The sequence below is a fragment of the Tachypleus tridentatus genome, chromosome 1, assembly GCF_004210375.1.
Source record: "Tachypleus tridentatus isolate NWPU-2018 chromosome 1, ASM421037v1, whole genome shotgun sequence".
Taxonomy (NCBI): domain Eukaryota; kingdom Metazoa; phylum Arthropoda; class Merostomata; order Xiphosura; family Limulidae; genus Tachypleus; species Tachypleus tridentatus.
In genome coordinates this window covers 182,988,100-183,014,066 of record NC_134825.1, presented here as the reverse complement: position 1 = coordinate 183,014,066, position 25,967 = coordinate 182,988,100, and the positions used below count along the sequence as shown (strand labels likewise).

Genomic DNA, 25,967 nt, shown 5'->3' with positions numbered 1-25,967 from the left:
TAAACTCTGATTATCACTTCCTGGAAGAATAAAGTAATAGCTGAAAGCAATGGCAAGCACGCTCACTGGACTAGAACCTGTGAAAACCCAAGATGCTCTAAGAAGTTGCTTAGCAACACATGATTAACCTCCAGGCTGTGTTGAGGAATTGCAAACAACTCTGATGGAGAAGTGACAGCTCATTGGTTTACTTATTTTAAACTTGTGACATTAATATACAATTTGTGTAAGTTGTGAAGATAGTCAAAACATGTTAACAATCTTTTCTGATAATTTCTTAAGCTGGAATAACTATTGTAACAAGATAGAATTTATGGCATGGAAATCCAGCGGTGGTCATTTGTGTATCAAATAACACTGATGGTCAGTTGATACTTATTTTATAAAATTCAAGTCAGGGATACAAGTAGGATTATTTTATAATGGTAATCATTATGGATACAGTTACTGTTATTTAATAATGGTAATCATTATGGATACAGTTGTTATTTAATAATGGTAATCATTATGGATACAGTTATTGTTATTTTATAATGGTAATTATTATGGATACAGTTATTGTTATTTAATAATGGTAATTATTATGGATACAATTATTGTTATTTTATAATGGTAATTATTATGGATACAGTTATTGTTATTTTATAATGGTAATTATTATGGATACATGTATTGTTATTTTATAATGGTAATCATTATGGATACAGTTATTGTTATTTAATAATGGTAATTATTATGGATACAGTTATTGTTATTTAATAATGGTAATCATTATGGATACAGTTATTGTTATTTAATAATGGTAATTATTATGGATACAGTTATTGTTATTTTATAATGGTAATTATTATGGATACAGTTATTGTTATTTTATAATGGTAATTATTATGAATACAAGTATTGTAATAATGTTTAGGATGTAGAGATAGGTGAGGAAGAAATAGTTAATGCATATTACACATTTATCATCATCTTCTGAAATCATTCTGATAATAATCTAAGAAACTTCTATAAAAACTTAATTTTGGTTTTTGAGGTTTCCAAAAGCTATTAAGACCTTCATTTTGTCTAAAACACATTGCTACAGTAAAGAACTGGTGAGTAGCCTAACAGCCACATGTTCTGCTGATCATTCTAATTGTGACATTAGTAGGGTTAGCTCTCCTATAGTTGAAGCTACTTAGATGACTCATGCACCATAATTTTACATCTTAACTTGACAAATTCAGAAGTAATACAGTGTTTGGAGATTATTCAATCCACTAGGTTAAAATTGATGTCTTCATAGGAACTGCCATTCATTAATATTGCTTGTTTAAAAGAAGAATGGAATGAGTAAGAAACAAGCAATGATGATGTAGATATGTCAAACAATAGAGGAACAAGGTAGGTTTGAATACAAAAATCTTACAAAAAATTAGTAGCTACTAAGTCAACATTAGAAGCACATGTGAAATTGCCACTGTATGACTTTATAACATTATATACTTTAAATACTTTTATTTAAACCTAAATTCATGGTTATGATATGATTTCAGGGAGGTTTGTGTACAGTTCTGCTAATGCACGATTATACTAATGTTATTCAACAAACATTACATCTGCGACAATACTTGAAACCAAAAGCTAGTGCATGTTCCACAAAGTAAGTTAAGCTGTATTTTTTCTTTAATGTCACTTTTATTAACAGTAATGTTTAAGATTAAGATATCTAATTTTATTACCCTTAATGTTTATTATTACACTTTTATTATACACAATTTGTGTATTTTTTATGCTTAATATATTTATTTAGGCTCAATTTAGATCTCCTAAGCTAGCCACACCATATGATATAATAATGTTTACAGTTGAAAATGTCATTTATAATGACCCCAACTGATGAAATAATGTATCTAATAAAACCAGAAGAACAATTTATTTTTGTTTATTTACTTACCTATACTTGTTACTAATTTTATTGTCAATAAGTAACTTGTTCCAATCACAAGCTAACATTAGTAACAAGAGTATAAAAACTGTAAGAATTGCTAAACCACTTGATCAGTCTATATGCAAGAGTTACAATTATTACATAAACAAAAGTGTAATCAAATCAAATAGAAAGAACCACTACCCTGAGAACCAGAGTAGTCCTCCCCTTAGCTAAAACACCCATTAAATCAAAATAGTTCTGATGTGAACTAAAACCCCCACCTGAAATAAACTAACACACATCTGGGATACAACCCATAACAGAAATAAACTAACTTAAGCCTGGACTAGAACTCCAAACTGAAATAAACTAACACATGTCTGGGATACAACCCATAACAGAAATAAACTAACTTAGGCCTAGACTAGAACTCCAAACTGAAATAAACTAACATACATCTGGGATACAACCCATAACAGAAATAAACTAACTTAGGCCTGGACTAGAACTCCTAAGTGAAATAAACTAACACACATCTGGGATACAACCCATAACAGAAATAAACTAACTTAAGCCTGGACTAGAACTCCAAACTGAAATAAACTAACACATGTCTGGGATACAACCCCTACCAGAAAAAAAACTAACTTAGGCCTAGACTAGAACTCCAAACTGAAATAAACTAACATACATCTGGGATACAACCCATAACAGAAATAAACTAACTTAGGCCTGGACTAGAACTCCCAAATGAAATAAACTAACACACATCTGGGATACAACCCATAACAGAAATAAACTAACTTAGGCCTGGACTAGAACTCCTAAGTGAAATAAACTAACACACATCTGGGATACAACCCATAACAGAAATAAACTAACTTAAGCCTGGACTAGAACTCCAAACTGAAATAAACTAACACATGTCTGGGATACAACCCATAACAGAAATAAACTAACTTAGGCCTGGACTAGAACTCCTAAGTGAAATAAACTAACACACATCTGGGATACAACCCATAACAGAAATAAACTAACTTAAGCCTGGACTAGAACTCCAAACTGAAATAAACTAACACATGTCTGGGATACAACCCATAACAGAAATAAACTAACTTAGGCCTGGACTAGAACTCCTAAGTGAAATAAACTAACACACATCTGGGATACAACCCATAACAGAAATAAACTAACTTAAGCCTGGACTAGAACTCCAAACTGAAATAAACTAACACATGTCTGGGATACAACCCCTACCAGAAAAAAAACTAACTTAGGCCTAGACTAGAACTCCAAACTGAAATAAACTAACACATGTCTGGGATACAACCCCTACCAGAAAAAAACTAACTTAGGCCTAGACTAGAACTCCAAACTGAAATAAACTAACTTAGGACTGGACTAGAACTCCCAACTGAAATAAACTAACATACATCTGGGATACAACCCATAACAGAAATAAACTAACTTAGGCCTGGACTAGAACTCCCAAATGAAATAAACTAACACACATCTGGGATACAACCCATAACAGAAATAAACTAACTTAGGCCTGGACTAGAACTCCTAACTGAAATGAAATAACTCAGATCTGGGATAGAACCCATTCTCCTCTGATTATCACAAACTAAGTCTCCATTAGTTTAACACTCACATAAAAATTAAACTTTAAAAAGTTATGAATTAACAATATCATATAAGACTATTAAAATAAGTACTTGCACTAGCAAGCAAAAATAATGCTTTTCTAAACATTCTCACTCTAAACTATTTTCACTATTCGTAGTACAAAAACACATTCGCACTGGTACTAAAACAGATGAGAATTTATCTTGGTTTCTGAAATGGAACATTGGAAAAGAAACATTAAATTACAAACAACATATAAATTTTGTGGAAAGAAAAGTTCTGGGCTAACATTGTATTTTAGTGTAAAGTATGTATTTATATACAAGTAAATAATTTCAAGGATAGAAATACATAACCTAATTCTTCTTACCTTATGTCGTTGGGAACCCTTATCAATTAACACGAAGCTGCAAGTTGATTTGTCTGGAACTGCCTGAACAGCCCAGTAACTCAGCTGTCCTAACAACAGACAGCAATCAATAAAAGTAAATAAACTGTTTGCTCTAGCACATAATTAAATACAGTTTTAATGTAAGAAATAAAAGTTCACAGATTCCTCTTTACGAACTTGTTGTACAATTGATACAAGGTATAAAAACGTTTAATTTTTATTCAGTTAATTTGTGTAATTTGATGTTTAAAATATACATCTTGTTCAACATCAAAAGCATGCTACGTTTTAGAAGTCTATATTTTAGAATTATTCCTATATAACTCAATAAAACTCGTACAATCATGTGTAATATAACAGCTGTGCCCCTCAAAACTAGAATAAAATATTTAATGTAACAAAGCTTGTCTTTACCTCTTCCTGCACCAAATTCCACAAAACACGTGTTGTTTTCGACTAGTCCACAAGACTCCAACAGCCCCATAATAGCAGCTTGTTGTTTTAAGTGTTTTAGGGCCATTTGGCCGTATTCTGGTTTTAAGAGTTCTTGTTTAAAAACTGCACTTTCTTTCGACCAACTTTGTGGCAGAGGCACCAGCTCTGTTTCAACAGATGGACATGCAATGTACAAAGTCCATCAAGTTAATTACAGATCGTATGATACTTCTATATAAGTCTGACGGCTATACTTGTATTTACTGTACTAAGAAATACAAAGTACATTATCTTAAGTATTTCTTATACAGAAACATATTTCATTGTGATCCAAAAATGTTTAACAACACTTTAGGCCTAAGATTTCTATACTTGTTCAGTCACATTAAACTGCTTTGATTAAACTGGAGGATATATACATATATAAAGTGGTTACAATGTCATTAGACAAGATTGTGAAACATACAAGTCAAATATTTTGTAACCTGTAAAATGCATTCTAGTAGTTTCTAAAAGTAACACTAGGTGACAATTCCACTAATTAAACCCATCTCTCTTGTACTTACTAATGTTACCAGTGGTCTTCTCCTGTTATGATGACTTACCACAGTGGAATGCATTTACCATGATCCCTTATGTACATTCACAAAGTTTTTCACCTACACACTACATGGATTGTTCTACAGTGTATCAGATATCAAAACTAGCTTTCTAACCACCCAGATCATATGTATAAAGAATTAATTAAAACAGTAATGCCTTGTAATCATTTGAATAAAGTAACAAATCACACATTTAATATTACTCACAGCTTTATACCATGAATTAATATGAATATTTAAATATTAATTTAAATTAAATATTCTTATAACTACATATACATACTACAAATTATCAGGTAAAAAAAAAATCTTAAACTATTGCATAATAAAATTATGGTTCAAATAATATTGGCTGAAATAAAAATTGAATCAATTTAAAACAAATTAGAAAAACTGAAAGCCAATAGGTACAAAGAATGTATCTTGTTTTGTATTAGCTGGTACTAACTGTTTTAATTTTTTTTCTATTTATTTCACAGTTTAAAAGGTAAACAGTTAGGTTAATTTGGTATTCTTATTTTAAAGTAAATCTTCTAATAAATTTTAAAACAGTAACACAGGCCTGCACAAATTTAAACTTTATAAAAAAATGTTTTGGTTTTAACAACCAATTTCAATAATTTAATTACACAAATTTGAAAAATAATATTCGTTTTCTTTCTATCATATAAAACTTTTTTTAAAAAACCATGAAGAAAAAACACTCTTACTTCGATGAAATTATTATTTCATTTACTACAAGGAACATTTTTATTATTATGCTTGTTAAGTTTGGGTTTTCAAACAGTTGATAAGACTCATGCCACTATTGGTATAAGAAATCTACAGCCTGTGGTTATCAACATGTAAAGTATAACAAAATTTGACCCAATTTCACTTATGTAAAAGTACATACATTTTGTGAAAAATCTGTATGTGATGAATAAAAATGGTTATTTTCAGATTCAGTGCACAGCAATTACTATCAAACATGCAAAGGTTTCAAGACAATAAACCCATCGAAGCCTTGTGTTCTTGTTATGTAGGCGTATGTATTTATATTTAAGGTTTATAGAATAAACAATCAGGTAAACATTTCTAAACAATGACGTTAGTTGAACACACAAACTCATAGTACTGAGTAACTATTTTCAGAAAAGAGCTGAAAATCAGGTCTGTCAGTTTTCAAAACCATAAGAAAGATGGTAAAAGAAACTACTATTATATACTTATTTAAAATATTTATATATTTCAGTCATTTTTATCATTATTTTTCCATTTTTACATCAAATTTGGAGATAGATGATTTTACCATTGTAGGAAGACCTTATTCTCTCTAATAGTCCTATCAGTTCTTCATCAGAAACTGATGCAATTGTCACCTACATAAAACAAGAGATCTATAAATTTGTAAATACACCATAAATATGTTGGCTTTTCAAATTTAATGCACAATTCTATGAATATTCTCAACTACTTTAGTATCACACTATAAACTGTGATTAACTTACTTTGTAGAAACAGCTGAATATCTTACAGGTAAATATATTCAAACCATCAACTAGAATCTTTTGTCAACTAAAATTAATTTCATTCTTAGGTTGTGTGTTTGGAAATCAAACTTGAGTTTTCATGTATCTTCACATATAGCACCTAAAACTACCCAACACTGTGATTAAAAAAACAGTAAATTTTAAAATAATTTCCTTGTTTTAAACTTCTTTTAAAAAACTCAGATTCACAACTAAATTATGTTTAGTACAAATCATTAGTCCTACAGACACACTACTTCATTATGTTTAGTACAACTGATTAGTCCTACAGACATGCTACTTCATTATGTTTAGTACAACTGATTAGTCTTACAGACACACTACTCCATTATGTTTTGTACAACTGATTAGTCCTACAGACACACTACTTCATTATGTTTAGTACAACTGATTAGTCCTACAGACACACTACTTCATTATGTTTAGTACAACTGATTAGTCTTACAGACACACTACTTCATTATGTTTAGTACAACTGATTAGTCCTACAGACATGCTACTTCATTATGTTTAGTACAACTGATTAGTCCTACAGACACACTACTTCATTATGTTTTGTACAACTGATTAGTCCTACAGACATGCTACTTCATTATGTTTAGTACAAATGTTTAGTCCTACAGACACACTACTTCATTATGTTTTGTACAACTGATTAGTCTTACAGACACACTACTTCATTATGTTTAGTACAACTGATTAGTCTTACAGACATGCTACTTCATTATGTTTAGTACAACTGATTAGTCTTACAGACACACTACTTCATTATGTTTAGTACAACTGATTAGTCTTACAGACATGCTACTTCATTATGTTTTGTACAACTGATTAGTCTTACAGACACACTACTTCATTATGTTTTGTACACATCATTAGTCCTACAGACACACTACTTCATTATGTTTAGTACATATCATTAGTCCTACACACACGCTACTTCATTATGTTTTGTACATATCATTAGTCCTACAGACACACTACTTCATTACATTTTGTACAATTGATTAGTCCTACAGACACACTACTTCATTATGTTTGGTACAACTGATTAGTCTTACAGACACACTACTTCATTATGTTTTGTACATATCATTAGTCCTACAGACACACTACTTCATTATGTTTAGTACAAATGACTAGTCCTACAGACATGCTACTTCATTACATTTTGTACAATTGATTAGTCCTACAGACACTACTTCATTATGTTTAGTACAACTGATTAGTCCTACAGACATGCTACTTCATTATGTTTAGTACAACTGATTAGTCCTACAGACACTACTTCATTATGTTTAGTACAACTGATTAGTCCTACAGACATGCTACTTCATTATGTTTTGTACATATCATTAGTCCTACAGACATGCTACTTCATTATGTTTAGTACAAATGACTAGTCCTACAGACATGCTACTTCATTACATTTTGTACAACTGATTAGTCCCACAGACACTACTTTATTATGTTTAGTACAACTGATTAGTTCTACAGACACACTACTTCATAATATTTAGTACAACTGATTAGTCCTACAGACATGCTACTTCATTATGTTTAGTACAAATGTTTAGTCCTACAGACACACTACTTCATTATGTTTAGTACAACTGATTAGTCCTACAGACACACTACTTCATTATGTTTAGTACAACTGATTAGTCTTACAGACACACTACTTCATTATGTTTAGTACAACTGATTAGTCTTACAGACACACTACTTCATTATGTTTAGTACAACTGATTAGTCCTACAGACACACTACTTCATTATGTTTAGTACAACTGATTAGTCCTACAGACACACTACTTCATTATGTTTAGTACAACTGATTAGTCTTACAGACACACTACTTCATTATGTTTAGTACAACTGATTAGTCTTACAGACACACTACTTCATTATGTTTAGTACAACTGATTAGTCCTGCAGACACACTACTTCATTATGTTTAGTACAACTGATTAGTCTTACAGACACACTACTTCATTATGTTTAGTACAACTGATTAGTCTTACAGACACACTACTTCATTATGTTTAGTACAACTGATTAGTCTTACAGACACACTACTTCATTATGTTTAGTACAACTGATTAGTCCTGCAGACACACTACTTCATTATGTTTAGTACAACTGATTAGTCTTACAGACACACTACTTCATTATGTTTAGTACAACTGATTAGTCTTACAGACACACTACTTCATTATGTTTAGTACAACTGATTAGTCTTACAGACACACTACTTCATTATGTTTAGTACAACTGATTAGTCCTGCAGACACACTACTTCATTATGTTTAGTACAACTGATTAGTCTTACAGACACACTACTTCATTATGTTTAGTACAACTGATTAGTCCTACAGACACGCTACTTCATTATGTTTAGTACAACTGATTAGTCCTACAGACACGCTACTTCATTGTTTAGTACAACTGATTAGTCTTACAGACACTACTTCATTATGTTTAGTACAACTGATTAGTCCTACAGACACGCTACTTCATTATGTTTAGTACAAATGATTAGTCCTACAGACGCACTACTTCATTATGTTTAGTACAACTGATTAGTCCTACAGACATGCTACTTCATTATGTTTAGTACAACTGATTAGTCCTACAGACATGCTACTTCATTATGTTTAGTACAACTGATTAGTCTTACAGACACTACTTCATTATGTTTAGTACAACTGATTAGTCTTACAGACATGCTACTTCATTATGTTTAGTACAACTGATTAGTCTTACAGACACTACTTCATTATGTTTAGTACAACTGATTAGTCCTACAGACACGCTACTTCATTATGTTTAGTACAACTGATTAGTCTTACAGACACACTACTTCATTATGTTTAGTACAACTGATTAGTCCTACAGACACACTACTTCATTATGTTTAGTACAACTGATTAGTCTTACAGACACACTACTTCATTATGTTTAGTACAACTGATTAGTCTTACAGACACACTACTTCATTATGTTTAGTACAACTAATTAGTCCTACAGACACACTACTTCATTATGTTTAGTACAACTGATTAGTCCTACAGACACGCTACTTCATTATGTTTAGTACAACTGATTAGTCCTACAGACACGCTACTTCATTATGTTTAGTACAACTGATTAGTCCTACAGACACGCTACTTCATTATGTTTAGTACAACTGATTAGTCTTACAGACACACTACTTCATTATGTTTAGTACAACTGATTAATCCTACAGACATGCTACTTCATTATGTTTAGTACAACTGATTAGTCCTACAGACATGCTACTTCATTATGTTTAGTACAACTGATTAGTCTTACAGACACTACTTCATTATGTTTAGTACAACTGATTAGTCTTACAGACATGCTACTTCATTATGTTTAGTACAACTGATTAGTCTTACAGACATGCTACTTCATTATGTTTAGTACAACTGATTAGTCTTACAGACACTACTTCATTATGTTTAGTACAAATGTTTAGTCCTACAGACATGCTACTTCATTATGTTTAGTACAACTGATTAGTCCTACAGACACTACTTCATTATGTTTAGTACAACTAATTAGTCTTACAGACACACTACTTCATTATGTTTAGTACAACTGATTAGTCTTACAGACACGCTACTTCATTATGTTTAGTACAACTGATTAGTCCTACAGACATGCTACTTCATTATGTTTAGTACAACTGATTAGTCCTACAGACACACTACTTCATTATGTTTAGTACAACTGATTAGTCCTACAGACACTACTTCATTATGTTTAGTACAACTGATTAGTCTTACAGACACACTACTTTATTATGTTTAGTACAACTGATTAGTCTTACAGACACACTACTTCATTATGTTTAGTACAACTGATTAGTCCTACAGACATGCTACTTCATTATGTTTAGTACAACTGATTAGTCTTACAGACACACTACTTCATTATGTTTAGTACAACTGATTAGTCCTACAGACATGCTACTTCATTATGTTTAGTACAACTGATTAGTCCTACAGACACACTACTTCATTATGTTTAGTACAACTGATTAGTCTTACAAACACACTACTTCATAATGTTTAGTACAACTGATTAGTCTTACAGACACTACTTCATTATGTTTAGTACAACTGATTAGTCTTACAGACACACTACTTCATTATGTTTAGTACAACTGATTAGTCTTACAGACACACTACTTCATTATGTTTAGTACAACTGATTAGTCTTACAGACACACTACTTCATTATGTTTAGTACAACTGATTAGTCCTACAGACATGCTACTTCATTATGTTTAGTACAACTGATTAGTCCTACAGACATGCTACTTCATTATGTTTAGTACAACTGATTAGTCCTAAAGATACACGACACCATTATGTTTTGTAAAACCGATTAGTCCTGAAAGCACACTACTTCATTATGTTTAGTACAACTGATTAGTCCTACAGACATGCTACTTCATTATCTTTAGTACAACTGATTAGTCCTACAGACATTCTACTTCATTATCTTTAGTACAACTGATTAGTCCTACAGACATGCTACTTCATTATGTTTAGTACAACTGATTAGTCCTAAAGATACACGACACCATTATGTTTTGTAAAACCGATTAGTCCTGAAAGCACAATACTCCATTATGTTTTGTACAACTGATTAGTCCTACAAAGACACTACTTCATTATGTTTTATATAAGTGATTAGTTCCATAGACACACTATTCTGTTACTACAATTTAGAATACTGTAATCAGACATCTCACAGAGGTTTCTTGTGAGATTAAACATTTTATTGTATTTTTAACTTTCTAACATCATACATATACTACACAATACATCACAAATACATCACATAATAATATCACTAACACAATGCACATATCATAATGACATACAATGTTTTATAGTTTCATGACATAACTTACTTTTCAATGTATTTACAACAATCTCACATCTAGGTATACTTTTCTCAAACAGACATCAATATTATGCTGGTCAGCTATAATTCGGGAAATCACTTCATCACTCAAACCAAACAACAAGATATCTTTTTCCAGAATAAAAAGAAAACACAATTTAACCTTTTTTACCTTAAATATCATGACCTATGACATCATCATCCCAGTTCGGTGAACAGAACATCTCTTTTCTCAAATAATAAACATTTGAAGAAGTAAAATTCTCTAGAAATTTTAAATAATATTTATATCTCTAAGTCAATCAAGAAAATGTTGTGGTGGTAGCCAGTTGTTTTTTATACTACCTCACAGAAACTACAGTTTGTTGATATCTTAAACACACTATTAACATTACAGACCTAAGTACGTACACTACAGACTTCACATACCTCACAGAAACTACAGTTTGTTGATATCTTAAACACACTATTAACATTACAGACCTAAGTACGTACACTACAGACTTCACATACCTCACAGAAACTACAGTTTGTTGATATCTTAAACACACTATTAACATTACAGACCTAAGTACGTACACTACAGTCTTCACATACCTCACAGAAACTACAGTTTGTTGATATCTTAAACACCCTATTAACATTACAAACCTAAGTACGTACACTACAGACTTCACATACCTCACAGAAACTACAGTTTGTTGATATCTTAAACACACTATTAACATTACAGACCTAAGTAATTACACTACAGACTTCACATACCTCACAGAAACTACAGTTTGTTGATATCTTAAACACACTATTAACATTACAAACCTAAGTACGTACACTACAGACTTCACAAACCTCACAGAAACTACAGTTTGTTGATATCTTAAACACACTATTAACATTACATACCTAAGTACGTACACTACAGACTTCACATACCTCACAGAAACTACAGTTTGTTGATATCTTAAACACACTATTAACATTACAAACCTAAGTACGTACACTACAGACTTCACATACCTCACAAAAACTAGTTTGTTGATATCTTAAACACACTATTAACATTACAAACCTAAGTACGTTCACTACAGACTTCACATACCTCACAGAAACTACAGTTTGTTCATATCTTAAACACACTATTAACATTACAAACCTAAGTACGTACACTACAGACTTCACATACCTCACAGAAACTACAGTTTGTTGATATCTTAAACACACTATTAACATTACAGACCTAAGTACGTACACTACAGTCTTCACATACCTCACAGAAACTACAGTTTGTTAATATCTAAAACACACTAATAACATTACAAACCTAAGTACGTACACTACAGACTTCACATACCTCACAGAAACTACAGTTTGTTGATATCTTAAACACACTATTAACATTACAAACCTAAGTACGCACAATACAGACTTCACATACCTCACAGAAACTAGTTTGTTGATATATTAAACACACTATTAACATTACAGACCTAAGTACGTACACTACAGACTTCACATACCTCACAGAAACTACAATTTGTTAATATCTTAAACACACTATTAACATTACAGACCTAAGTACGTACACTACAGACTTCACATACCTCACAGAAACTACAGTTTGTTAATATCTTAAACACACTATTAACATTACAAACCTAAGTACGAACACTACAAACTTCACATACCTCACAGAAACTACAGTTTGTTGATATCTTAAACACACTATTAACATTACAGACCTAAGTACGTACACCACAGACTTCACATACCTCACACAAACTACAGTTTGTTGATACGTACCTAAGTACGTACACTACAGACTTCACATACCTCACAGAAACTACAGTTTAATGTTACGTACCTAAGTACGTACACTACAGACTTCACATACCTCACAGAAACTACAGTTTGTTGATACGTACCTAAGTACGTACACTACAGACTTCACATACCTCACAGAAACTACAGTTTGTTAATATCTTAAACACACTATTAACATTACAGACCTACGTACGTACACTACAGACTTCACATACCTCACAGAAACTACAGTTTGTTGATATCTTAAACACACTATTAACATTACAAACCTAAGTACGTACACTACAGACTTCACATACCTCACAGAAACTACAGTTTGTTGATATCTTAAACACACTATTAACATTACAGACTTAAGTACGTACACTACAGACTTCACATATCTCACAGAAACTACAGTTTGTTGATATCTTAAACACACTATTTACATTACAAACCTAAGTAATGCATTACACTACAGACTTCACATACCTCACAGAAACTACAGTTTGTTGATATCTTAAACACACTATTAACATTACAGACCTAAGTACGTACACTACAGACTTCACATACCTCAAAGAAACTACAGTTTGTTGATATCTTAAACACACTATTAACATTACAAACCTAAGTACGCACACTACAGACTTCACATACCTCACAGAAACTACAGTTTGTTAATATCTTAAACACACTATTAACATTACAGATCTAAGTACGTACACTACAGACTTCACATACCTCACAGAAACTACAGTTTGTTAATATCTTAAACACACTATTAACATTACAAATCTAAGTACGCATTACTACAGACTTCACATACCTCACAGAAACTACAGTTTGTTGATATCTTAAACACACTATTAACATTACAAACCTACGACGCATTTACACTACAGACTTCACATACCTCACAGAAACTACAGTTTGTTGATATCTTAAACACACTATTAACATTACAAACCTAAGTACGTACACTTCAACTTGTATGTCAAGTATAAAAATAACACTTACGCATAACGCCAACTTGAAAAAAAATTTGTTTTGATAATAAACTCCACAGATCCAGATTGTTAAGCTAAACAATAACCAGAATTAAACACACACAGCATTCTGGAACAAAGTGCAACTAGAAATATAAACTGTGTTTATTGTTCATCTTTGTTTAACACAACTAAACACACACAACATTCAGTATTCAGGAACAAAGTGCAACTAGAAATATAAACTGTGTCTATAGTTCATCTTTGTTTAACACAACTAAACACACACAGCATTCAGTATTCTGGAACAAAGTGCAACTAGAAATATGAACTGTGTCTGTTGTTCATCTTTGTTTAACACAACAAAACACACACAACATTCAGTATTCTGGAGCAAAGTGCAACTAGAAATATGAACTGTGTCTATTGTTCATCTTTGTTTAACACAACTAAACACACACAGCATTCAGTATTCTGGAACAAAGTGCAACTAGAAATATGAACTGTGTTTATTGTTGATCTTTGTTTAACACAACTAAACACACACAGCATTCAGTATTCTGGAGCAAAGTGCAACTAGAAATATGAACTGTGTTTATTGTTCATCTTTGTTTAACACAACTAAACACACACCACATTCAGTATTCTGGAACAAAGTGCAACTAGAAATATAAACTGTGTCTATTGTTCATCTTTGTTTAACACAACTGAACACACACAAGATTCAGTATTCTGGAACAAAGTGCAACTAGAAATATAAACTGTGTCTATAGTTCATCTTTGTTTAACACAACTAAACACACACAGCATTCAGTATTCTGGAACAAAGTGCAACTAGAAATATGAACTGTGTCTATTGTTCATCTTTGTTTAACACAACTAAACACGCACAACATTCAGTATTCTGGAACAAAGTGCAACTAGAAATATAAACTGTGTCTGTTGTTCATCTTTGTTTAACACAACTAAACACACACAACATTCAGTATTCTGGAACAAAGTGCAACTAGAAATATAAACTGTGTCTGTTGTTCATCTTTGTTTAACACAACTAAACACACACAACATTCAGTATTCAGGAACAAAGTGCAACAAGAAATATAAACTGTGTCTGTTGTTCATCTTTGTTTAACACAACTAAACACACACAACATTCAGTATTCTGGAACAAAGTGCAACTAGAAACATAAACTGTGTCTATTGTTCATCTTTGTTTAACACAACTAAACACACACAGCATTCAGTATTCTGGAACATGGATGTGGATAGAAATACAGACTGTGTTTATTGTTCATCTTTGTTTAACACAACTAAACACACACAGTATTCAGTATTCTGGAACATGGATGTGGATTGAAATATGGACCCAGTGTTTCCTAATATTTATTTGAATAATATTGTTTTTTTCTAGTCTTGCTAATCTCAAATCAAAAAGTGACTCAGAAATGTGGATTTTACTCTTTTTGTGTGTGAACACTTTGAACAATATAGAACGATACTCTTGTTGCTAAAACCCCAATTTTAGAACAAAATCTTTTCTAAGAAGCAAATTCTTGAATTAATTATTATCACAATTCAGGCATGATGTTTAAAAATGATATTTTATGTTATTATCACAATTCAGGCATGATGTTTAAAAATGATATTTTATGTTATTATCACAATTCAGGCATGATGTTTAAAAATGATATTTTATGTGTAAAGCAGTCTTGGGTGTTTGAGATTAGTTGTCAGCTTCGAAGACATTTTCTCACGTCTTGACTTTGAGGGATGTAGTCTTGGATATCATTGGTTTGAGGACTTCCATGTTCCAAATTCTGTTCACTTGTCATCCTTCATATTGATAACAATTTCTATAATTTGACTGTTTATTGATATTACTTTAACAGAAACTATAGTTTTCACAAAACTAAGTTGTACGAAGGTTAATTATCAATTTTACTTCACTTGTGTGTCAGTTTCAGTAGTTTTACTTCACTTGTGTGTCAGTTTCAGTACCACTACGGGCTCATGGTATTTAGAAAAAAAAAAAAAAAAATTATCCCTTATATCGGACACTATCAGTAAACACAACTCTTTCATTTGTACCAATACATACATGCCATATTATAATTCACCAGACATAGGTCACACTGGATTCATGGACATCTGGACAACAAAGTGCTGCCTGTACTTTATTACTAATCTTTTTCTACATGCCTGCAAAAATTGTTATATATTCAGATTTTTCTTATGAAGCAAATAAATGGAGTTCCCTTGCCTTGACCTGAAAACCTCCAAGTCTTGGTCTCGTGGTTGCCAGCCATAATTATCGTCCTGGATCCAGGAAATAATCCAAGACTGACATAAAAGCATGTCTATTTCAAGTTATCAACTGAACTGTTTTAGTCTCAGAAAGGTTGTTAAAATGAAGAAACTTAATTAAAGCTTTCATAAAAACGTATCATCTGCACACCAATATATTTTTTTAAATCTCTTCCCACTATACCAAACAAGTAGAGGTAGATTATATATTATATTATATTATATATTTCTAACTGTTATGTAAAAAACGTTTGGTTGCTATTTTACCATTTTTGAAAAATTAAATAAGCACAATTTGCTCAAACCTTAGAAAATGTGAAAAATGATTAAAAACCAAAACAAAAAGATCACAAATATTTTTACCTTATTGACCAGTTCACTTGCATGTCCTGAGTTAACATTTGTACTGCAATACACCTAAAATTTTAAAAAGAGCTTTTAACACCTTCAGAATCATTAAAAATAAACAAATACATACCATGTAACAGACATTTTATATAGCAATTGAAAATTATAATTTTTAGGCGCATATTTTTATCTATGTAGCATAAGCACTCATGTTTTGAAAACAACATTTTTTGCCCTTAGATGTACTGACTGCTTTAGTGTTTTCACATTAAAGAACAGATTCATCTGACATTTCTACTTGTTGAGAGCAATTTCACAGTTTTGCTGCACTCTTCAAGATGATGTTAAAGGACAACAAGAGATATGTTGACCCATCTAGGCCATTCCATCCACCACACTGAACTCTAAAATGTAAATAAAACATTCAGAACACTACCAACAGGGAAGGCCTAAGTGTAAGGCCACTGAGGCAGCCACCTCAGGTCCCAGTCTTCAGTGGCCAAGTCAACTGTATTCTTCTAGTATCCAAACCTGAGAACCTACTCTTCAGAATTTGGAATCAGGCCCCAAACTCCCTAAGGCCAGCCCTGTTTATCAAGTGTCTTTTGTTAAACTCCCTAAGGCCAGCCCTGTTTATCAAGTGTCTTTTGTTAACCTCCCTAAGGCCAGCCCTGTTTATCAAGTGTCTTTTGTTAAACTCCCTAAGGCCAGCCCTGTTTATCAAGTGTCTTTTGTTAAACTCCCTTGAATAACTACATGTGAAATTAGTCATTCCAGAGGTCAGTCACCTTGTCAGTAAATTAAACCTGTCTTCTGAAACTCTGTAGAATGGTTGACAACTGCCTGTTGTGGAGCCACAAGTATACAAAGTTTCATCATGAATACTCTGACTAAACAATCTATCAAGGAAAACTATCTTAGTTGAAGATGATTCCTCTCCTATCAAAATTTACATTTTTGTCCCCTAGCCCTAACATTCTCACCATTAAGTACAAAACAAAACAATGTATTAACACTATCAACTCCCTTAACAATCTTAAACACTTCAACCAGATCCCCACTAACTCTTTATTTTTCCAAGAGAAAACACTTCCACATATATATAAACCTATCCTAGTAGAAAGCTGTTCTAAAAACTACCTGTACTTAAATGCAGGTGAATAACAGAAGCACATTACAGATCCATAATTTAAATAATAAACTTTGGGACTTAAACCTTATCACCTTACACAATTTATAGGTAGAAAATAATCTATTTACAAGCAGTTATTACTAAAGTCCTACAACATACAAATTAAAATTTTATAACTTTTAACACTTACTATAAAAAGAACTTTTTTATACTTACAGGAAGTTCTTTCTTCCTAGCATTACATTTCTTCAAATGACTTTCCAACTTTGTTGCAAAACATGTACTGCACAAAAATAAGTAGTTATTAGAAAAAAACGTTCAGATATTCAGCTACTAGAATAATACCGTAACATGCATTATACATTTATTAAACACAAACATATATTATCAAGTTTATATTCTGTATACCTTTTGACTGGATTGGATTTAGAGTTTTTGGCACAGAGTTACTAAGGTCACCAGCACCAAACAAAATAAATCAACTGGATCAACAGAATAATTATAGCAACCATTAGGAGCAAATGACCAAACTTAAATCACATAATAAACGTCATTAAGTTGGATAGAGTCACTATTTCCTCAGTTAGAAGGAAATGTTTTAGTATTAATATAACAACCTTCTAAAATAGATTTCCATACATAAATACATTACAAACATTATTTCTAAATTACAATGGGAAAATAATTTCATCAAGTTTATGAAAAGAAGAGGAAAGAAGAAAAACTTTAAGACACTGAATAAAAATCTAACATAACGAACAAGAAAATGAAATTTTGACATCGTACCAAGTTCTTAAATACCACTCCTGAGTTCAACTGTAGCAGAAAATAAAGTAACAACTTTGGTTACATTTATGAAAACTGTAATACTGATGAAGAATGTTTTAACTGAATTACAATAACATACAGTGTTTCTACTGTTCATGATTTGTGAATAACCTCGTTAAAGTTGTCATGATTAAACTTACTGCGATCCATCAAGAGGACACTGGATCCTTCTTCCTTTATTAGAATCCTGCAGGAAATTATGAAAAACATTTTACTGTCATTTTCAACACACAAACTCACACACATGTCTAGAAATTTCTCAACACATTCACTGAAGAGCACACTTGTCCACATTTGGTATTCATTTCTACACGGTAATGATGCACATGGGAATTGAAAATGCAGCAGAAATGTAAATATCAGATTTCCGATTTGTTATTATTGCTATTGTGTAAATTGAAAACACAATGATATTACACTAAAACATTTATTAGAACATGTCACACAATAACAAGGGTCACAGCAGTTAACATGTTAAATATTACTCAGCTGGAAAGTCTTATTTCTGTCACATATAATTTTTCCAAGATATTCAAATTTTGATTTTTTTCTAGTAGATTTGATATAAAACTACGATTTCTATATGAAGTGCTTGAATCCATTCTAACCATAAGTTTTATTATTATTTTGTTAACTTTAAATTGGAGTTCCCACTTGCTTATACCTTTACTTGTTCTGTTCAGTTCATTATAACATATTACACATTAATTCAGCCACTTAAGTTGGAAACAAGTTAATTTTATACATTAATGATATTAAAAAAACAGCCTAAACATGATCATGTAAATATCTACACACAATACCTCAACTTCTAGAGGGCAGTGTTCTCCACACACTAACAAACCTGGAAGAGCTTTCATCTTACAGAACCTCCTCTTTCTCTCTAGAAAGTGAGAGCAGTAACGAATTTCTTGCTGTTCCATGACACTCAACCAACCTACAAATAATTAATCATGTTTTACATAGAATTACATGAAATTCAGGTTCAAACAATCTACCAATAATTTATCAAATATTCACACTATTACATGAAATTACAATTCAAACAATCTACCAATAATTTATCAAATATTCACACTATTACATGAAGCCACCATTCAAACAATCTACCAATAATTTATCAAATATTCACACTATTACATGAAGCCACGATTCAAACAATCTACCAATAATTTATCAAATATTCACACTATTACTTGAAACTAGGATTCACACAATCTACCAATAATTCAACAGATATTTAGACACTATTACTTGAAACTAGGATTCACACAATCTACCAATAATTTATCAAATATTCACACTATTACTTGAAACTAGGATTCACACAATCTACCAATAATTCAACAGATATTTAGACACTATTACTTGAAACTACGATTCACATAATCTACCAATAATTCAACAGATATTTAGACACTATTACTTGAAACTAGGATTCACACAATCTACCAATAATTTATCAAATATTCACATTATTACTTGAAACTAGGATTCACACAATCTACCAATAATTCAACAGATATTTACACTATTAATTAAAACTTGTCATCCAAGTTCAACAAATTAAGAGGGCAACAATACACATACTCGTGTATTTCAAATAACTCAAAACATAAAAAAAGATAACATACTTACAGGTCACTATTACATTTACATTACACTACTTATTGTACGTGTTCTAATTCCATACTTACAGGTCACTATTACATTTACATTACACTACTTATTGTACGTGTTCTAATTCCATACTTACAGGTATTACATTTACATTACACTATTTATTGTACGTGTTCTAATTCCATACTTACAGGTCACTATTACATTTAAATTACACTACTTATTATACGTGTTCTAATTCCATACTTACAGGTCACTATTACATTTACATTACACTATTTATTGTACGTGTTCTAATTCCATACTTACAGGTCACTATTACATTTACATTACACTACTTATTGTACGTGTTCTAATTCCATACTTACAGGTCACTATTACATTACACTACTTATTGTACATGTTCTAATTCCATACTTACAGGTATTACATTTACATTACACTATTTATTGTACATGTTCTAATTCCATACTTACAGGTCACTATTACATTTACATTACACTACTTATTGTACGTGTTCTAATTCCATACTTACAGGTCACTATTACATTTACATTACACTACTTATTGTACGTGTTCTAATTCCATACTTACAGGTCACTATTACATTACACTACTTATTGTACATGTTCTAATTCCATACTTACAGGTATTACATTTACATTACACTACTTATTGTACATGTTCTAATTCCATACTTACAGGTATTACATTTACATTACACTACTTATTGTACGTGTTCTAATTCCATACTTACAGGTCACTATTACATTACACTATTTATTGTACATGTTCTAATTCCATACTTACAGGTATTACATTTACATTACACTACTTATTGTACGTGTTCTAATTCCATACTTACAGGTATTACATTTACATTACACTACTTATTGTACATGTTCTAATTCCATACTTACAGGTATTACATTTACATTACACTACTTATTGTACGTGTTCTAATTCCATACTTACAGGTCACTATTACATTTACATTACACTACTTATTGTAATGCGGTTCTAATTCCATACTTACAGGTATTACATTTACATTACACTACTTATTGTAATGCGTGTTCTAATTCCATACTTACAGGTATTATTACATTTACATTACACTACTTATTGTAATGCGGTTCTAATTCCATACTTACAGGTATTACATTTACATTACACTATTTATTGTACATGTTCTAATTCCATACTTACAGGTATTACATTTACATTACACTACTTATTGTACGTGTTCTAATTCCATACTTACAGGTCACTATTACATTTACATTACACTACTTATTGTACATGTTCTAATTCCATACTTACAGGTATTACATTTACATTACACTACTTATTGTACGTGTTCTAATTCCATACTTACAGGTCACTATTACATTTACATTACACTACTTATTGTACGTGTTCTAATTCCATACTTACAGGTATTACATTTACATTACACTACTTATTGTACGTGTTCTAATTCCATACTTACAGGTATTACACTTACATTACACTACTTATTGTACATGTTCTAATTCCATACTTACAGGTCACTATTACATTTACATTACACTACTTATTGTACGTGTTCTAATAATTATCCTTTGAGGAGAGAATATTATTTAATAAAGTACTAAATATATTTTCATACACCTTACAACTATGGACTAAAATCACACATTACTTCCTGAGAACAAAACTTATTTCAGATGAGAAGGAGCCATGAAAAGGCTAAATCTACATCATGCAACTGTTATATAAAGGTCACGTTACTCTTTGAGTGTTATACTTGCATACACTCTATGAATACAAATATCAGGTGATGGTAGAATGTATGATAACTAGTTTACTAGTTTTTTTCCACTATAACTAATCAAAATGCTAATAACTATATGTTGACTTGACCCTGAATCCTCATGTTATTACTGTGATACAGTGAGTCTAGGCCTAAACAGACTACTATAATTTGATATATGAACATCTGTTGTCTTCTCATAGTTTTATGGACTTAAATTGTCCAGCAGTTATATTCATGTTATTTAAGTTCTTGTCCAATAGTGAAGATAAAACATGAAAACATTTTAACAGTTAACAAGTGATGTTCTCTCTTTCGACACTCTCTTATTACACAAAAAACAACATATCATTTAAAAAACTAAATGTCAGATCTACAAAACAAAGTTGAAGTTAATTCAATTAAGTTTAACACAAATAATGTGTGGTAGTTCTCCACACATTACTGTTACTGATTTTATCAAAATATTTAACAAAAAACAAATTATGAATATTTCATCTTCAGTACGTTTCATTACTTATACAGGTCTTCTGGTGTAATAAAATATGGCAGATACATTAAAACATTTTAAAAATGTAACATCTATAAGATAATTGTGGAAGATATCAAATTATATCCAATTTTTGATGCTTAACTCTGGATTCAAATTTCATAGGACTGACATAAAATATTTATATTTACACTATTTACATTAATCAAACTAGATAATTTATTGGCTTAAATTCAACTTACATTAAAACGTTAGGTTTTCCACTTTTACAATATAATCTGTAGTAATAGTACTACTGGCACAATAACTACTGAAGTATTGTAAATATACAGTACAAATAACGCTGTGTACTTATACTATACATAGAGCTGAGCTATCTCAACAGAAAACTGTCTGTAACAAAGTCGTCTAACAAATGTGACCAATGATAATATTGTCAGTATCTTCAACTAGATAAGTTACAGACTACAGAGTAAACTCTGTAGTCACATATTCGCCGCAATTCAATAACAAGAAACGATAAATGTTCGGCATAATTTCTTAAAAAACAAATTATATTAAAACAGCAGACTTATTATGTAGCAACGACTAAATTACGTACTCCCAAATCACAGGCAGAATTTATTTTCTTCGCACTATGAATTGAAGTTATATTACTAGTAATAAACGTTGAATTAATTTATAGTAGCACTACTTTTGAACACGTGTTACAAAAATTGAAAAAACGATGAAACGGAAAGAACATAGCCAGTAGTGCGCATGCGTCTTAGATCGCGAGACCTCGTTGTCCTTATTTGTAATCAGTGTTCACGACATCGCTAAAGTGTTTAAGAATCCATATTCTTTAACTATAACAACAAAAAGAACTAAAGTTTATCAAAAACAAGCGGATATATTTTCATCCATGAAATAATGCTTAACGCCAACTACCAAGTTAATAAATAAACACTTCCTAAGCTATTACTATCATCTGTCTTCTATTGTATGTATGGGTGTGTATTATTCTAAATAACTAAATTCTTATCTGTTAATACTGGAAGTTCCAACTAACCGACCCGGCATGGTTAGGCGGTTAAGGCACTCGACTTCTACTCCAAGCGTCGTGAGTTCGAATTCTCATCCCTCCAAACACGTACCTCCTTTCAGCCGTGGGGGCGTTATAAGTAAAGGTTAATACTACTATTCGTTGGTAAAAGAGTAGCCCAAGACTAGCTCCCTTCCTTTACAGTGCTAACGTAAGGACTGGTAGCGCAGATTGCCATCGTGTAGCTTTGCGCGAAATTCAAATAAAGTGTCATTTTTCATATCCTAATTAACCATTATTTCATAAATAATTGAGAATAAAATTATTAAATAGCCATATCATTAATTATGTAACAACTTCCACGTGAAGATGCTTAAATTATACAACAGCAATTACAATTGACAACAGAGAAGTATTTCATGCCATGGTCGTCGATGTCTGCCGCAGATTTGACACATGAAGAAGAAGAAATACAATTAATAATAAAGAGCTTTATGACCAATATATAAACTACAAAATAACTCTTTGACCTCTGTGGTGACACAAGAGCAATGACCTAGAGGTCATCAGTTGGTACTCTAGGTGCTGATTTTTTTATTGTTTATTATATATATATATTTATTATTATATATTTATATATATTTCGTTAACCTAAGAGTGCACATTTCTTGGGCAACTGTATTCATGTTCCGCAAACCACTTAAACAATATTAGAACCAAAACCTAGCAATGAACAAACCATGCATGGAGTCTAACTGGTATAAATAAGTGGATCAATAACCAACAACATATTAAAATTTACAAAACATATATATGGCCTGTAACTGGCTACACCCACATCAGTAGCACAAACATTAGTGTAAGGGAAACTAAAAATAACACAAAACTCACTACATGCAATCATTTATAACATACCTACAACAACTTCATGCACAAATACTCCAATATCAGAAACATTTAATACTAAATTACTTTGAGAATAATTACTCAGAGTTTATGTAGTGAACCAAGTACCAAGTTTTAATTTACATACCATTGTTACTCAGAGTTTATGTAGTGAACCAAGTAGTAGTCACGACTGTGACTTCCTTGGTTTCATCAACTAATTAGGAAACAAGAAACTTGTACATCATCCTGACCTTGACTTCTGTTGTGTTTTTTATGTTATTACCAAATAATTCAATACTTCTCACATCTGAACAAAATACTGAAGCTTTATGTTTTCATGAAAAGATAAGAATAACAAGAGAAATAAAAATACGAATCGTGAAAAACGTAATGAAACAAGACTGAAGTCACTGTAGACATTATAACCCAATCATAACCCATATGGCAATGAAACAAAACTGAAGACACTGTAGACATTATAACAATCTTAACCCATATGGCAATGAAACAAGACTGAAGATACTGTAGACATTATAACAATCTTAACCCATATGGCAATGAAACAAAACTGAAGACACTGTAGACATTATTACAATCTTAACCCATATGGCAATGAAACAAGACTGAAGACACTGTAGACATTATAACAATCATAACTCATATGGCATCTCAGCAAGTAGGAGTTGGCTTACCTAAGTTAAAATATAACCACAATATGATATTATTATTATAATAATTAATGAAACTAATAAACAACTGAAAGGGTTAAAGTTATATTAGAACTAAAACTATAATATTTTAACTTTGTTTCATTTCATTGAATGTTGAATAAGTCATTTGTCATTGTCTCTGTTCAAGATATTGAAATGTGTAGGTACTGTAGAGCTGTATGTACTGTAAACACTGTATGAAATGTAAATAGTGTTAGTACTGTAGACACTTGGTACTGTAAACACTGTAGGTACTGTAGACATTGCACGAACTATAAACACTGTTGGTACTGTAAACATTGTAGGTAATGTAGACACTGCATGAATTGTAAACACTGTATGTACTGTAGACATTGTAGATTGACACTGCATGAACTATATACACTGTATGTACTGTAGACAATGTTGGTACTGTAAACACTGTATGTACTGTAGACAATGTTGGTACTGTAAACACTGTATGTACTGTAGACATTGTAGGTAATGTAGACACTGCATGAATTGTAAACACTGTATGTACTGTAGACATTGTAGATTGACACTGCATGAACTATATACACTGTATGTACTGTAGACAATGTTGGTACTGTAAACA

The 25,967-nt window shown here is 31.4% G+C and overlaps 1 protein-coding gene across 1 annotated transcript in view; it reads right to left on the bottom strand.

The window, feature by feature from the left end:
- The window catches only part of LOC143233835 (tRNA:m(4)X modification enzyme TRM13 homolog), a 32,546-nt gene extending 8,587 nt beyond the window's left edge, over positions 1 to 23,959 (bottom strand). Inside the window, exons 1-8 of the mRNA XM_076470596.1 lie at positions 23,806 to 23,959; positions 19,649 to 19,782; positions 18,986 to 19,032; positions 18,234 to 18,300; positions 16,901 to 16,954; positions 6,264 to 6,333; positions 4,350 to 4,535; positions 3,915 to 4,003 (exon numbers count right to left, since the gene is read on the bottom strand). Of these exons, the coding sequence (XP_076326711.1) occupies positions 3,915 to 4,003; positions 4,350 to 4,535; positions 6,264 to 6,333; positions 16,901 to 16,954; positions 18,234 to 18,300; positions 18,986 to 19,032; positions 19,649 to 19,782; positions 23,806 to 23,812 (654 nt within the window). The 5' untranslated portion in view covers positions 23,813 to 23,959. The remainder of the gene's footprint in view (positions 1 to 3,914; positions 4,004 to 4,349; positions 4,536 to 6,263; positions 6,334 to 16,900; positions 16,955 to 18,233; positions 18,301 to 18,985; positions 19,033 to 19,648; positions 19,783 to 23,805) is intronic.
- Between the last annotated feature and the right edge of the window lie 2,008 nt (positions 23,960 to 25,967).